The following is a 16,227-nucleotide window of genomic DNA, read 5'->3' as shown; positions in this document are numbered from 1 at the left end:
CTGTCCTTCCACTGTTCAGACCTCCCCACTTTAACTCAAATCCAAATTCTGATAATCCGTCTCAGGCAAATTGTAACGCGTTCTCACTAATTAATCACCTACTGGAGTCACCAATTCCTTCACACTCTCAGGCTCCCTACCCCTTTGGGTTAAATGCTCCGAATTGCTTTTCGCGCAGATTATCATCTCAAAAACAAAAGAGTCCGTTGAAGAGAAATACAACATAATTAAGGAGCTCCTGGAGAATGACATGAAAACGACAATGAACCTGATTGAAGCAGAAAGCTTGGCGATGGAAGCCATTATTACAGGACAACAAGTGGACAAGGAGGCTTATAGTGATGCCATCACTTCCATAATGGAGAGAGTCGATGAGATGAATGCAGATCGAGACTCTGAGAGTATACAGGCATTACAGGTGAATATTTAATTAGGTCAGGACATAATTCTTAACTTCACGTGCAAACCAAGAACCATAGCTCTCTCTCAAACCTGGTAACCAATTCCATCATTTTACATTCAACTGTCATCATTATTAATTTTTTGTGATCACGGAGTGAGGCATGTTACTGCTGGAAAAGGATCACTTTCCATTGCAGGCACACTCTCATCCAACGTCATCAACTAGGGACAGCACGGGGTTAGATACAGAGTAAAGCTCCCTCTACACTGTCCCCCCATCAAACACTCCCAGGACAGGTACAGCACGGAGTTAGATACAGAGTAAAGCTCCCTCTACACTGTCCCCCATCAAACACTCCCAGGACAGGTACAGCACGGGGTTAGATACAGAGAAAGCTCCCTCTACACTGTCCCCCCATCAAACACTCCCAGGACAGGTACAGCACGGGGTTAGATACAGAGAAAGCTCCCTCTACACTGTTCCCCATCAAACACTCCCAGGACAGGTACAGCATGGGGTTAGATACAGAGTAAAGCTCCCTCTACACCGACCCCATCAAACACTCCCAGGACAGGTACAGCATGGGGTTAGATACAGAGTAAAGCTCCCTCTACACTGTCCCCATCAAACACTCCCAGGACAGGTACAGCACGGGGTTAGATACAGAGTAAAGTTTCTTCTACACTGTCCCCATCAAACACTCCCAGGACAGGTATAGCATGGGGTTAGATACAGAGTAAAGCTCCCTCTACACCGACCCCATCGAACATTCTCAGAGCAGGAACAGCACGGATTAGATATATTTAGTTTTGGCTTTGATTGATAAATTTAATTAATTTATCCATTCTTTTGAATTACAGGAAGTCATAAGTTGGAAGACACGGTAAGGATCACTATATTTTTGATGATCTCCTGAGTGATTTGTGGGAATGTTTCCAGGATAGATCGCAGTTTCTATTTGCTGCCGGTATAGAACGGGTGTTGCTGGTTGGCTGCCCACTTCATATTGATTTTAATGGATAACAAAAGATGATGTTTTCTAGAGCGGATAGTTGCTTCGGCAATGTCAGAATTATACAGATAAGTCGAAATCCCAACTTGGACATTTCTAGAGAAAAACTAAAAACAGAAGGAATTGGTCCAGACTGGGGCCTTTTACGAGAATATAGAAAATAAAAGGATACCTGATAAAGGTGTGAAAATTCTGAGAAGTTCTGATGAAGCTAATTGAGAAAAATTGTGAGTCATTTGGTATCGAGGCGCTATGAATTTATAAACAACAGAAATATCTGGAAATTTTATTTTAATTCAGAGGGTTGTTACAACATGGAATGCCCCTTCAGTGGGGGAAGTACAGTCCATCATGCTTTTTAAAATTGTGTTCATATTTGAAAATTAAAATGGAGAAAGTGTTGGAGAGAGAGGTTATCTCACATTTACATCAGGGCATCTGACATTCTGTCCAAGCCTCCACTCATCCTTCCTCATAACAGCACAGCCCTCTCTCTTCTCTCTGATATGCATCAACAACTCACTCTCTCCAGTGTCTCTGTCTCTTTTTCAGAATATGACAAGCAGATCTGTACACGGTACTCCAAGTGTGATCTAACCAAAGTTTTACACAAAATTTAGCATAACTAGATGTGTAGGTTAGGTGGATTAGCCACGGTAAATGCACGGGGTTACGGAGGTAGGGTAGGGAGGTAGGCCTGGGTAAGGTGCTCTTTTGGACAGTCACTGGAGACTTGATGAACCAAATGGCCTCCTTCTGCATGGTAATGATTCTATAGTTCTATACCATATGCCTATCTGTTCTGTTACCTTAAGGGATCAGTGTACATGTACACCAGGATCCTTCTGATCCTCGGGGCTTCCCAAGATCCCGCTATTCCCTTGTCTTGTTTGTTCTGCCCAAGTGCATCATCTCACACTCATCCGGATTGAATTCCATTTGCCACTAATCGGTCCATCTGATCAGCCCGTCCATATCCTCCTGTAATCTAAGGCTATCCTCCTCACTATTTACCACCCTGCCAATTTTCATATCGTCCACGAACTTACTGATCAACCCTCCTACATTCAAATCTAAATCATCTATACAAACTACAAACAGCAACACTGGGAGACCCACTGGACACAGTTTACAGTCCAACAAAACACCCTCAGCCTCTGGGCACTCAGCCAATTCTGGATCCAATTGGACAAATTTCCTTGGATCCCACAGGCTCTCACCTTTACTATCAGTCTCCCATGTGGGATCTTGTCATAAGTTTTGCTGAAGTCCAAGTAGACTACATCAAATACATTGACCTCATCTACATGGTGACAAGGTGGTCAGCACTGCTGCCTCACAGTGCCAGGGACCCAGCTTGGGTCACTGTCTGTGTGGAGTCTGCACGTTCTCCCTGTGGGTTTCCTCTGGGTGCTCTAGTTATCTCCCACAGTCTGAAAGATGTGCTGGTTGGGTGCACTGGCCATGCTAAATTCTCCCTCAGTGCACCCGAACAGGCACCGGAGTGTGGCGACTCGGGGATTTTCACAGTAACTTCATTGAAGTGTTAATGTAAATCTACTTGTGACACTAATCAATAAACTTTAAATTTTATACACCTGGTCACCTCTTTCAAAAATGCAATCACGTTGGTCAGATATGACCTTCACTGAACAAATCCACACTGACTGTTCTTCATTAATCCCTCCAAATGCAGATTAATTCTGTTTCTCAGATTTGCTTTCAATAGTTTCCTCACCGCTGAGGTTAGACTGACTGACCTGTAGTTTTCTTCCTGCCTTTCTTGAACAATGTGGAGATGCCGGCGTTGGACTGGGGTGGACACAGTAAGAAGTCTCACAACACCGGGTTAAAGTCCAACAGGTTTAATTGGTATCAATGAAACCAAATAAACCTGTTGGATTTTAACCTGGTGTGTGAGACTCCTAACTGCTCCTTGAATAATGGTCCCACACTGACTGTTGTCCAGTCCTCCGGCATGTCTTCTGTGGCCTGACAGGAATTGAAAATTATTGCCAGTGCCCCTGTTATTTCCTCCCTGCTTCACTCAACAGCCTGGGATACATTTCATCCGACCCTGGGGATTTATCTACCTCTAAGCCTGCCAGACCACTCACAGCCTCCTCTCTGCCTGTGTTAATTTCTTCAATAGTATAAGGTCCTTCCACCCGATTTCTAGGCCCACAGCATCTCTCTCACTAGTGAACTTCACAAAGTATTCATTTAGAACCCTATCAATGTTCTCCGGCTCCACACACAATTACTACTGTGGTCCTTAATGGACCCTACTCTTTCCCTAGTTAACACCCTGCAGTTAACCGTACATTCTCAACCAATCTTGAGGTTCGTGTCCAGTTTTAAAATATAAAACTCAGGAAGGGGAATTTTAACCTTAAGCGGGAGGCCCCCGTGATTGACTAAGGGCAACCCCCTAACAGTGACCTTCCCTTCCTTCCTACCCTTTGAACATCTGAGTGAAAAAATCAAGCTGCCAGCTCCTGCACCGTTGCCCACACCAAAACTTTACGGTGTGAACAACATGTTATTGTCCTGAAAGCAAGCCAAATTGACCCTTGATTATTTATTTACGTTTTGGTATTCAAAGAATCCCTATGGTTCAGAAGGAGGCCATTAGGCCCATTGGGTCTGCACTGACCCTCTGACAGAGTATCTTATTCAGACCCACTCCAAGTCCTATCCCCGTGACCCCACACATTTACCATGGCTAACCTCCCTGATCTACACATTTTAGGACATTAACAGGCAATTCAGCATGGCCAATTGACCTAACCTGCTTATGTTTGGACTGTGGGAGGAAACCAGAGCACCCAGAAGAAACCCACATAGACAAAGGGGCAACTGCAAACTCCGCAGTCACCAAGGCTGGAATCAAACCCAGGTCCCTGGCACTGTGAAGCAGCAGCGCCAACCATGGTGCTAACCCATTTGGAGGTGTATTGGAGGTTTAGTAGGCTTAAAAGTAGAAAATCTCCAGGTCTGGATGAATTATGTCCCAGGCTGCTGTAGGAGACAACAGAGGAGACTGCAGGGTTCTGACCTCATGGGGAAGTGACAGAGAACAGGAGAACAGCTAATGTGGTTCAGTTATTTAGGAAGGGTTGTGTAGATAAACCAGGGAACTACAGACCTGTGAGTCTCATGTCAGTGGTAGGCAAACTACTGGTGAAAATTCTTAAGGACAGCGTTGACCTCCACTTGGTAAGGCTTGATCAGGGATAGAGAGCATGGCTTCGTCAAAGGGAGGTCATGTCTAACAAATTTGATTGAATTTTTTGAGGGGATGAGCAGGTGTGTAGATGAGGGTAGTGCAGTTATAGAGTCATAGAGGTTTACAGCATGGAAACAGGCCCTTCGGCCCAACTTGTCCATGCCACCCTTTTTTTTAAAACACCTAAGCTAATCCCGATTGCCCGCATTTGGCCCATATCCCTCTATACCCATCTTACCCATGTAACTATCTAAATGTTTTTAAAGACAAAATTATACCTGCCTCTACTACTACCTCTGGTAGCTTGTTCCAGACACTCACCACCCTCTGTGTGAAGAAATTGCCTCTCTGGGCACTTTTGTATCTCTCTCCTCTCACTTAAACCTATGCCCTCTAGTTTTAGACTCCCCTACCTTTAGGAAAAGATATTGGCTATCTAGCTGATCTGTGCCCCCCATTATGTTATAGACCTCTATAAGATCACCCCTTAGCCTACGATGCTCCAGAGAAAAAAGTCCCAGTCTATCCAACCTCTCCTTACAACTCAATCCATCAAGTCCCAATAGCATCCTAGTAAATCTTTTCTGCACTCTTTCTAGTTTAATAATATCCTTTCTATAATAGGGTGACCAGAATTGCACACAGTATTCCAAGTGTGGCCTTACCAATGTCTTGTACAACTTCAATGACTATTCCAACTCCTGTTTTCAATGATGCAGTTTATATGGATTTCAGCAAGTCTTTGAAAGGTCCCACATGGGAGACTTATAAAGAAAGTAAATGCATTTGGGATACAGGGTAATTTGATCAACTGGATTCAAAATTGGCTCAGTTGTAGGAGACAGAGGGTGTTGACTAAGGCTGGATAAGTGACAGCAAACCAGTGTCCATTGATGTACCACAGGAATAAGCCCCCTATTATTTATTATTTATATAAACGACTACGTGGTGGATAGAATTAGTAAGTTTGTGGATGACACAATGATTGGTTAACAATGACGTTGAGTGTCTTGGGTTACAATAAGATATAGATGGAATGGTTAAATAAGTCTCTGATTGAAAGGTATGAGGTGATATACTTTGGAAAGAAAAATTTGACAAGAAAGTATTCTATGAACAAAATGAAACTAGGAAGTTCTGAGGAACAAAATGGCTTTGGTGTGTTTGTCCAAAGATCTCTGAAGATGGAAGGGCATAAGAACATAAGAAATAGGAGCAGGAGTAGGCCATCTAGCCCTTCGAGCCTGCCCCGCCATTCAATAAGATCATGGCTGATCTGAAGTGGATCAGTTCCACTTTCCCGCTTTCTCCCCATAACCCTTAATTCCCTTGCCTACCAGAAACCTATCTACCCGTGACTTAAATATATTCAGCGAGGTAGCCTCCACCACTTCAACGGGCAGAGAATTCCAGAGGTTCACCACCCTTTGAGTGAAGAAGTTCCTCCTCAACTCTGATCTAAACTGCCCCCCTCTTATCTTGAGGCTGTGTCCTCTAGTCCTGCTATCCTTTCTAAGCGGGAAGAATCTCTCTACCTCTACCCTATACATCCCCTTCAATATCTTATATGTCTCCATAAGATCCCCCCTCATCCTTCTAAACTCCAACGAGTACAGACCCAGTCTATTCAGCCTCTCTTCATAGTCCAACCCCCTCATCTCCGGTATCAGCCTAGTGAAGGCATGTTAATAGAGTGGTGAAAAAAGCTTATAGCATACAGGTACTTAGCCTTTATCAATCGAGGCATAAATTACAGAAGCAGGGAAATCATGTTGGAGTTGTATGGAACTTTGGTGAGGTCACAGCTGGAGTACTGTGTGCAGTTCTGGTCACCACATTATAGTGGTGGAGGCGGTTTCGATAGGGACTTTTAAGAGACTTTTGGATAAGTACATGGAACTTAGTAAGATGGGGGGTTATAGGTAAGCCTAGTAGGTAGGGACATGTTCGGCGCAACTTGTGGGCCGAAGGCCTGTTTGTGCTGTAGTTTTTCTATGTTTCTATGCAGAAAGGATGTGATTGCACTGGAGGGGGTGCAGAGGAGATGCTGCCTGGGGGAGCATTTCAGTTATGGAGAGAGGTTGGAGAGGCTTGGGTTGTTTTCATTGGAGCGGAGAAGACTGAGGGGTGATCTGATCTGATCGAGGTGTACGAGATTATGAGAGACACGGACAGAGTGGATAGGGGGCAGCTGTTCCTCTTAGTTGAAGGGTCAGTCACGAGGGGACAGAGGTTCAAGGCAAGGGGCAGGAGGTTTAGGGGGGATGTGAGGAAAGACTTTTACCCAGAGGGTGGTGAGAGTCTGGGGGGAGGTCAGGGATGGGTAGGAAAGTGGTAGTTTGTAAACCCACCCTATTTTATGTGCCGGGCCTGTGGGAAATAAGCCCGCTGGAACATATCAAATTCTTTCCATAATAATTAACTTACACAGAGCAAGGTCCCACAAACAATACTGTGACAGATAATCTATTTTTAGTTGAAGGAACTATTTTGACCTGGAGAATTCCCTGCTCTGCTTTAAATAAAGCAATGAAACCTTCCTATTGATTTGGGTGGGCAGACAATGTCTCAATTTAACATCTCATCCAAAAGCTAACAAGGCTGACAGACAGGTTGGAACTGTACCACCTCACCCACCCCGGAATCAGGGTGGGCGAGGCTTACAGAACGGAATTCTCCGTTGGCTTTGGGTGGGATTTTACGAGCCTCTAAAGTAGGGCATGGGTCTTAAAATGCTTACAGTGGTACATTTTAATGAAGTTATCACAAACATATAAAGTTGTAACAGTGCATTCGTTATCTTCACTTTTTTCACACTGTTCAGTCTCGAAGCTTTTGAAGATTTGCAAAGATCAATTGGTAAAGAAATGCCAGTGGAGAATGGGAGACTGAAATCACTCACACGATCTGTACAGGAGCTGTTCCAGGCTGTGAAGAAATTGCTTCCACGAATGTGGGAATGTGAGTGCGGAAAGAGGCTGTGGATTAATAACATTGAGTGTACTAATCAGATCATTCCCTGTTTAAATAGACTGAGTCTGCCCCAACCACAACATAAAGCTTGCTCTAATGAAGAGAAGTTAAAGAGGGCACATTAAATAGTAAAGACAGTGTCAGTAATCCTAGTACCAGACAGATCAGGCAAAAGCAAGACAGAGAGCAAGAGAAGTCCAGATTAAACTGCATTTATTTCAATGCAAGAGGCCTGACGGGCAAGGCAGATGAACTCAGGGCATGGATGGGTACGTGGGACTGGGATATTAAAGCAATTACTGAAACATGGCTAAGGGAGGGACAGGACTGGCAGCTCAATGTTCCAGGGTACGGATGCTATAAGAAAGATAGAACAGGAGGTAAAAGAAGGAGTTGCATTTTTGATTGGGAAAAACATCACGGCAGCATGAGAGGGTCACCCCTCCGCCTTCTACACTCCAGAGAAAAAGTCCCAGTCTATCCAGCGTCTCCTTATAATTCAAACCAACAAGTCCCAGTAGCATCCTAGTAAATCTCTTCTGCATTCTTTCTAGTTTAATAATATCCTTTCTATAATAGGGTGACCAGAATTGCACACGGTATTCCAAGTGTGGCCTTACCAATGTCTTGTACAACTTCAACAAGACATCCCAACTCCTGTATTCAATGTTCTGACCAATGAAACCAAGCATGCCGAATGCTTTCTTCAACACTCTGTCCGCCTGTGACCCCAGTTTCAAGGAACTATGAACATGTACCCCTAGATTTCTTTGTTCTGTAACTCTCCCCAATGCCCTACCATTAACTGAGTAAGTCCTGCCCTGGTTCAATCTACCAAAATGCATCACCTCGCATTTGTCTAAATTAAACTCCATCTGCCATTCGTCAGCCCACTGGCCCAATTGATCAAGATCCCGTTGCAGTTGGAGATAACTTTCTTCACTGTCCACGATGCCACCAATCTTGGTGTCATCTGCAAACTTACTAACCATGCCTCCTATATTCTCACCCAAATCATTAATATAAATGACAAATAACAGTGGGCCCAGCACTGATCCCTGAGGCACACCACTGGTCACAGGCCTCCAGTTTGAAAAACAATTCTCTACAACCACCCTCTGGCTTCTGTCATCAAGCTAATTTTGTATCCATTTGGCTACCTTGCCCTGGATCCTGTGAGATTTAACCTTATGCAACAATCTACCATGTTGTATCTCGTCAAAGGCCTTGCTAAAGTCCATGTAGACAACATCAACTGCACTGCCCTCATCTACCTTCTTGGTTACCCCTTCAAAAAACTCAATCAAATTTGTGAGATATGATTTTTCACTCACAAAGCCACGCTGACTGTCCCTAATCAGTCCATGCATCTCTAAATGCCTGTAAATCCTGTCTCTCAAAATACCTTCCAACAACTTACCCACCACAGATGTGAGGCTCACTGGCCTGTAGTTCCCAGGCTTTTCCCTGCAGCCCTTTTTAAACAAAGGCACAACATTTGCCACCCTCCAATCTTCAGGCACCTCACCCGTGACTATCGATGATTCAAATATCGCTGCTGGAGGACCCGCAATTTCCTTCCTAGTCTCCCACAATGTCCTGGGATACACTTCATCAGGTCCCAGGGATTTATCTACCTTGATGCGCTTTAAGACTTCCAGCACCTCCTTCTCTGTAATATGTACACTCCTCAAGACATCAATATTTATTTCCCCAAGTTCCCTAACATCCATGCTTTTCTCAACAGAAAACACTGATGAGAAATATTCATTTAGGATCTCACCCATCCCTTGTGGATCTGCACATAGATGATCTTGTTGATCCTTAAGAGGCCCTACTCTCTCTTGTTACTCTTTTGCCCTTTATGTATTTATTCTTTTATATGTATAAAAAGCCTTGCAATTTTCCTTAATCCTGCTGGCCAATGATTTTTCTTTTAGTCCTCCTTACTCCTTGCTAAAGTTTCTTTCTACCTTCCTTGTATACCACACTTGTTCCCAGCCTCAACAAATGCTTCCTTTTTCTCTTTGACTAGGCTCACAAAATCTCTCGTTATCCAAGATTCCCAAAACTTGCCATACTTATCCTTCATCCTTACAAGAATGTGCCAGTCCTGAATCCCTATCAATTTACACTTGAAAGACTCCCACATGCCAGATGTTGATTTGCCCTCAAACATCTGCCACCAATCTTCATTCTTCAGTTCCTGCCTAATATTGTTGTAATTACCCTTCCCCCAATTTCGCATCTTCACGTGAGGACTACATTTATCTTTATCCATCAGTACCTTAAAGCTTACTGAATTGTGGTCACTGTTCCCCAACTGCTCCCTTAGTGAAACATTGACCACCTGGCCAGGCTCATTCCCCAATACCAGGTCCAACACGGCCCCTTCCCTAGTTGGACTATCTACAAACTGTTTCAGGAAGCCCTACTGGATGCTCCTTACAAACTCTGCCCCATCCACACCCCCAGTACTAAATCAGTCCCAGTCAATATAGGGGAAGGAGAAGAGAAACAATTAAAACTGGGCTTATGCAAGAAGTCAAAATTGGAGGAGCGCAGAGACATGAGAGACTGTGGCGTTGGTAAAAGTTACTAATAACTGCTTGATTATTAGTTTAGTATCATATCACAGCCAGGACCAGGGGGAACGTTCTTGAAATCACATGTCTTACCTCATGGTATTGTATAAATTTAAACTTTTAGATGTTGAGCAGTGTTAATGGTAATAATTTTCAAGTTTTAGTAAAAGCATTTTATTAATATGTTATAGATTCGAGAAATATTACCTTCGATGAGAACACAGCACACAAGAATTTGACTTTGTCAGCTGATCTGCGTTCTGTGCAATACAGCCCCTTACCCTCAGGTGTCCAAAACAATCCAATGCGGTTTGAAGGTTCTTCCAATGTTCTAGCAAATGAGAGTTTCTCATCGGGCAAACACTACTGGGAGGTGAAAGTGAGGAACAAGGATGGGTGGAACATTGGTGTCACCTATGCCTTAATCGCCAGAAAAGGGAAAGGTAAAGAAACAGTTCTGGGAAAGAACAAATATTCATGGTCCCTCCGGATGGTTGACAAGGAATTTTATGCACTCCACGCTGATGAGTCCATCTTGCTTGATACAAACAGCAGAGATCACAACTGTGAGCAACTGGGAGTATTTTTAGATTACGAAGAGGGGCGCTTGTCTTTCTACAATGTTTACCGAGGCACACACATTCACTCCTTTAAAACAAAGTTCCGCAAACCAGTATTTCCTGCATTCAATCCTGCGTCAACCACACATTCCAAAAATTATGAACCAATTGTGTTGTGCCACTTAGTCCCCACAATGGAAGAGATTGCCGAGGGTGACAATAAAAATATACCAGGCGAAGAATCCTAAAGGGTCCTTGGTGTTAACATGGAAGAACTAAGAGGAGAATGAATTATATTGCATTTACAATGATTTTGATGAATACATTACTGGAATTGCATTTTTTATTTATATTCAGCCAACTGCTTCTTAGGCTGGGTGGTGCGTTTTGGCAAAAGCAGTGCATTGTTTTCAGCACAAACATCATGTTCAGAGTTTATCAACATGGATGTTTTAAACACCACACCCTCATGTTTGTCTTTTCTTTTTCTTAGATGGGGCGTAATTATAGGTACTAAAATGTGACTTGCAAATCTTTAATTACATTAAGTAAGCCTGTCATGAATTCTATTGTGAAGAAATATGCATTGTACAAACACAAAGTGATTGTGCGTCACATTTTCCATGCCTGTCATATTCACTGTCTGTCACCAAGGTGTTGCGTGTAATAAAGAATATTTTACGATTCGGTTTGGTTCCATGCATTCAATCATGGGGTGGTGCAAGGGAGTGCAGGGGCTTAGACAATAAAATTCAACCGTCACAGCAGAAATTTGTCTTGGGGCAGTACAACAAAACAGACAATTTTGACCATGCAGCACCAGATATTCAGTTCCATTGCTATCGATGCACTGGATACCAGATACTCCGTATAATGGACAGCTGATCCAGGAATCAACATTATGCATCATTGACTGAGAGGAATCACTAATATGGAAAAATGATCCAAAGCACTTCACAAGGTCTCAAATAAAAATGTTAATATTTATTTATTGGTGTCACAAGTAGGCTTACATTAACACTGCAATGAAGTTACTGTGAAAATCCCCAAGTCGCCACACTCGGACACCTGTTCAGGTAAACTGAGGGAGAATTTAGCATTGCCAATGCACCCTAACCAGCACACCCTTCATACTGTGGGACAAAACAGAGCACCCAGAGGAAATCCACGCAGTCACAGGGAGAACGTGCAAACTCCTCACAGACAGTGACCCAAGATTGGAATTGAGCCCGGGTCCCTGGTGCTGTGAGGCAGCAGTGCTAACCCACTGTGCCACCCTGGTGGAGGCTGAACCATTAGGAAACAAGAATGTGTGACTGAAAGCATGTCACCAACTCTCACCAACTTTTACAGGTGCACCATAGAAAGCATTCTTTCTGGTTGTATTACTGCTTGGTATGGGCTCCTGCCCTGCCCTACTTCACAAGGAACTACAAAAGATCGTGAATGTAGCCCAGTCCATCATGCAAACCAGCTTCCCATCCATTGACTCTGTCTACACTTCCCGTTGCCTCAGCAAAGCAGCCAGCATAATCAAGGACCCCCATGTACCCCGACATTCTCTCTTCCACCAGGAAAAAGTTACAAAAGTTTGAAGTCACATACCAACCAATACAAAAAGTTTCTTCCTGCTGCCATCAGACTTTTGAATGGACTTACCTCGCACTAAGTTGATCTTTCTCTACACCCTAGCTATGACTGTAACACTACATTCTGCACTCTCTCCTTTCCTTCTCCATGAATGGTATGCTTTGTCTGTATAATGTGCAAGAAACAATACTGTTCACTGTATGCTAATATATGGGACAATAATAAATCAAATCAACTCAAAAGTTCAAACAGGTGTGTTTGAGTAGGAAATGAAGGTGGGGGTACAAACTGTTTCAGATTTAGGGGGGGATGGGGTTTATTTGGATCAGTTTTCTGTTCTGATGGTAGGTGTTACGCTAGTTGCTGACATGCAATGTGCTGAGTCTAATAGGATTTGCTGAGATTTGAAGGCGGTTATTTATATTTGTTTACATTATCAGCAATAATTGCATCTTATTTTCAACAAGGGAATAGTGCACAATTAATCATCTTGTTTTTCATTGTATAAATTTTCAAAGGCGATTTTAAGAGTTCAGCTCAGGGGTAAAAGGATATAATTGACTTAATACCTAGCGTCACACAGAAATTGCAGGCGGTGACACAGTGGTTAGCGCTGCTGCCTCACAGCACCATGGATTGGGTTCGATTTCCAGCTTGGGTCACTGTTTGTGTGGAGTTTCCACGTTCTCCCCGTGTCTGCGTGGGTTTCCTCCAGGTGCTCCGGTTTTCTCCCACAGTCCGAAAGACGTACCGGATAGGTGCATTGGCCATGCTAAATTCTCCCTCAGTGTACCCGAACAGGTGCCAGAGTGTGGCAACTGGGGGATTTTCACAGTAACTTCATTGCAGTGTTAATGTAAGCCTTACTTATGACATTAATAAATGAACTTTAAAGTCCTCAACATCAACGGTACCTTCATCATAAGCGATTGCCAGGTTCCTGGATCCCTTTACCTTCCTGGATAACCTGTTTTTCAGTGATCTCTGCTTCTATGTGGCCTCACAACTCTGTGTAAAATAAGTTCTCCCAATTTTTGCCTTAAGAATTTCACATTTAGTATCTATATTCTTCCATCATTGGAACAAAATTCTGAGGGATAGAATTAATCCCCACTTGGAGAGGCAGGGATAGTCGGCATGGCTGTCAGGGAGAGATTGTGTCTAACAGATTTGATTTTTTTTGAGATGACTGGATATGCTGATGAACGCAATGCAGCTGATGACATCTACATGGACATCAGTAAGGCTTTTGACAAGGTCCCACATGGAAGATTGATCAAGGAGCTAAGAATCCATTGAGTCCAGGACAAATTGGCAAATTTGAGCCAAAATTAGTTTAGTGGCAGGAAGTGACGGTGGAGGTTGTTTTTGTGATTGGAAGTCTGTATCCAGGGATTGCTGCTGGGTTCCTTGCTGTTTGTACAGTCCATTAATGTTCTAGACATTAAAGGAGAGGTATGATCAACAAGTTTGCAAATGACACGAAAATTGGTGGTGTGATAAATAGTGAGTAGGAAAGCTTTGGATTACAGGACGATATAAATGGGCTGGTCAGATAGGCAGAAAAAGTGTAGGTGATATATTTTTGGGGGACTAACAATACAAGGGAATAAACAATAAACAGTATGATGCTAGAGAGGACCACAGGGACCTTGAGGTGCATATTCATAGATCCCTGTAGGTAGCAGGACAGGTAGATAAGATGGTTACGAAGGCACTATAATCACGCTACACAAGTGCCAGGCAATGACCATCTCCAACAAGAAAGGATCTAACCATCACTTTTTGACATTTAATGGCATTACCATTCTGAAACCTCCACTATCAAAATCAAAGAACAAAGAAAATTACAGCATAGGAATAGGAACTTCCAAGCCTGCACTGGCCATGCTAAAACCTCCAATCCTTCCAGGGACCACATCCCTCTATTCCTAACCTATTCATGTATTTGTCAAGGCACCCCTTAACAATCACTACCGTATCCGTTTCCACTACCTCCCTTGGCAGCGAGTTCTAGGCACCCACTACCCTCTGTATAAAACATCTGCTTCGTATATCTCCTTTAAACCTTGTCCCTCGCACCTTAAACCTGTGTCCCCTAGTGATTGACTCTTCCACCCTGGGAAAAAGTTTCTGACTATCCACTCTGTCCATGCCTCTCATAATCTTGTAGACTTCTATCAGCCTCCGTCACTCCAGTGAGAACAAACCAAGTTTCTCCAATCTCTCCTCATAGCTAATGTCCTCCATACCAGGCAACATCCTGGTAAATCTTTTCTGTACCCTCTCCAAAGCCTCAACATCCTTCTGGTAGTGTGGCGACCAGAATTGAACACTATATTCCAAGTGCAGCCTAACCAAGGTTCTATAAAGCTGCAACATGACTTGCCAATTTTTAAACTCAGTGCCCCAGCCGATGAAGGCAAGCGTGCCGTATGCCTTCTTGACTACCTTCTCCACCTGCATTGCCTCTTTCACTGGCCTGTACACCTGTACACCCAGATCCCTCTGCCTATCAATATTCTTTGTGTTCTGCCATTTACTGTACATTTCCTATCTGGATTAGACCTTCCAAATGCATTACCTCACATTTGTCCAGATTAAACTCCATCTGCCATCTCTCCGCCAAGTCTCCAACTGATCTATATCCTGCTGTATCGTCTGATGGTCCTCATCGCTATCTGCAAATCCAACAACCTTTTTGTCGTCTGCAAACTTACTAATCAATCCAATTATATTTTTCTCCAAATCATTTATATATATTACAAACCATCCTGGGGGAGGATGGGGCGGGAGGGATGGTGGTTAACCATTGACCAGAAACTGAACTGGACTAGCCATTTAAACAGTATGGCTACCAGAGCAGATTAAAGGCTAGGAATCCTATGGTGAATAATTCACCTCCTGACTCCTGTTCACCATTTACAAGACACAAGTCAGGAGTGTAATAGAATATTAGAACAACAGAAAATTACAGCTCAGAAACAGGCCTTTTGGCCCTTCTTGTCTGTGCCGAACCATTTTTCTGCCTAGTCCCACTGACCTGCACCTGGACCTGGACCATATCCCTCTGCACCCCTCTCATCCATGTACCTGTCCAAGTTTTTCTTAAATGTTAAAAGTGACCCCACTTTCACCACTTTATCCGGCAGCTCATTTCACACTCCCACCACTCTCTGTGTGAAAAAGCCCCCCCCAATATTCCCTTTAAAACTTTTCCCCCTTCACTCTTAACCCATGCCCTCTGGTTTTTTCCCCCTCTAGTCTCAGTGGAAAAAGCCTGCTTGCATTCACTCTATCGATACCCATCATAATTTTATACACCTCTATCAAATCTCCTCTCATTCTTCTGCACTCCAGGGAATAAAATCCTAACCTATTCAATCTCTCTCTGTAACTCAGCTTCTCAAGTCCTGGCAACGTCCTTGTGAATTTTCTCTTTCAACCTTATTAATATCCTTCCTGTAACTAGGTGACCAAAACTGCACACAATACTCTAAATTCGGCCTCACCAATGTCTTATACAACCTCACCATAACATTCCAACTCTTATACTCAATACGTTGATTTATAAAAGCCAATGTACCAAAAGCACTCTTTACAACCTTATCTACCACTTTCTCAGATAATGCAGCTCCAACTAAACTCAAGAAGTTCAACGTCATCCAGGACAAAGCAGGCCACTTAATTGCTACTCCTTCCACAAACATTCCACCACTGATGTATAGTGGCTTCCATTTGTACCATCTACAAGAAGCACTGCAGGAATTCATCAAGGTTCCTTTGGCAGCACCTTCCAAATCCGTGATTGCTACCATTTAGAAGGACAAGGGCAGCAGACACATGGGAACACCACCACCTCGAGGTTCCCCTCT

At 43.4% G+C, this 16,227-nt stretch overlaps 1 protein-coding gene across 1 annotated transcript in view; it reads left to right on the top strand.

The window, feature by feature from the left end:
- LOC145347104 (E3 ubiquitin-protein ligase TRIM21-like) overlaps positions 1 to 11,397 on the top strand; it is a 28,785-nt gene extending 17,388 nt beyond the window's left edge. The window contains exons 3-6 of the mRNA XM_080195019.1: positions 179 to 418; positions 1,264 to 1,286; positions 7,469 to 7,605; positions 10,394 to 11,397. Of these exons, the coding sequence (XP_080051145.1) occupies positions 179 to 418; positions 1,264 to 1,286; positions 7,469 to 7,605; positions 10,394 to 11,010 (1,017 nt within the window). The 3' untranslated portion in view covers positions 11,011 to 11,397. The remainder of the gene's footprint in view (positions 1 to 178; positions 419 to 1,263; positions 1,287 to 7,468; positions 7,606 to 10,393) is intronic.
- Positions 11,398 to 16,227: the final 4,830 nt, after the last annotated feature.

Source organism: Carcharhinus amblyrhynchos, chromosome 8, assembly GCF_965287045.1.
Source record: "Carcharhinus amblyrhynchos chromosome 8, sCarAmb.v2.hapA, whole genome shotgun sequence".
Taxonomy (NCBI): domain Eukaryota; kingdom Metazoa; phylum Chordata; class Chondrichthyes; order Carcharhiniformes; family Carcharhinidae; genus Carcharhinus; species Carcharhinus amblyrhynchos.
This window is presented reverse-complemented; position numbering and strand designations above follow the sequence as displayed.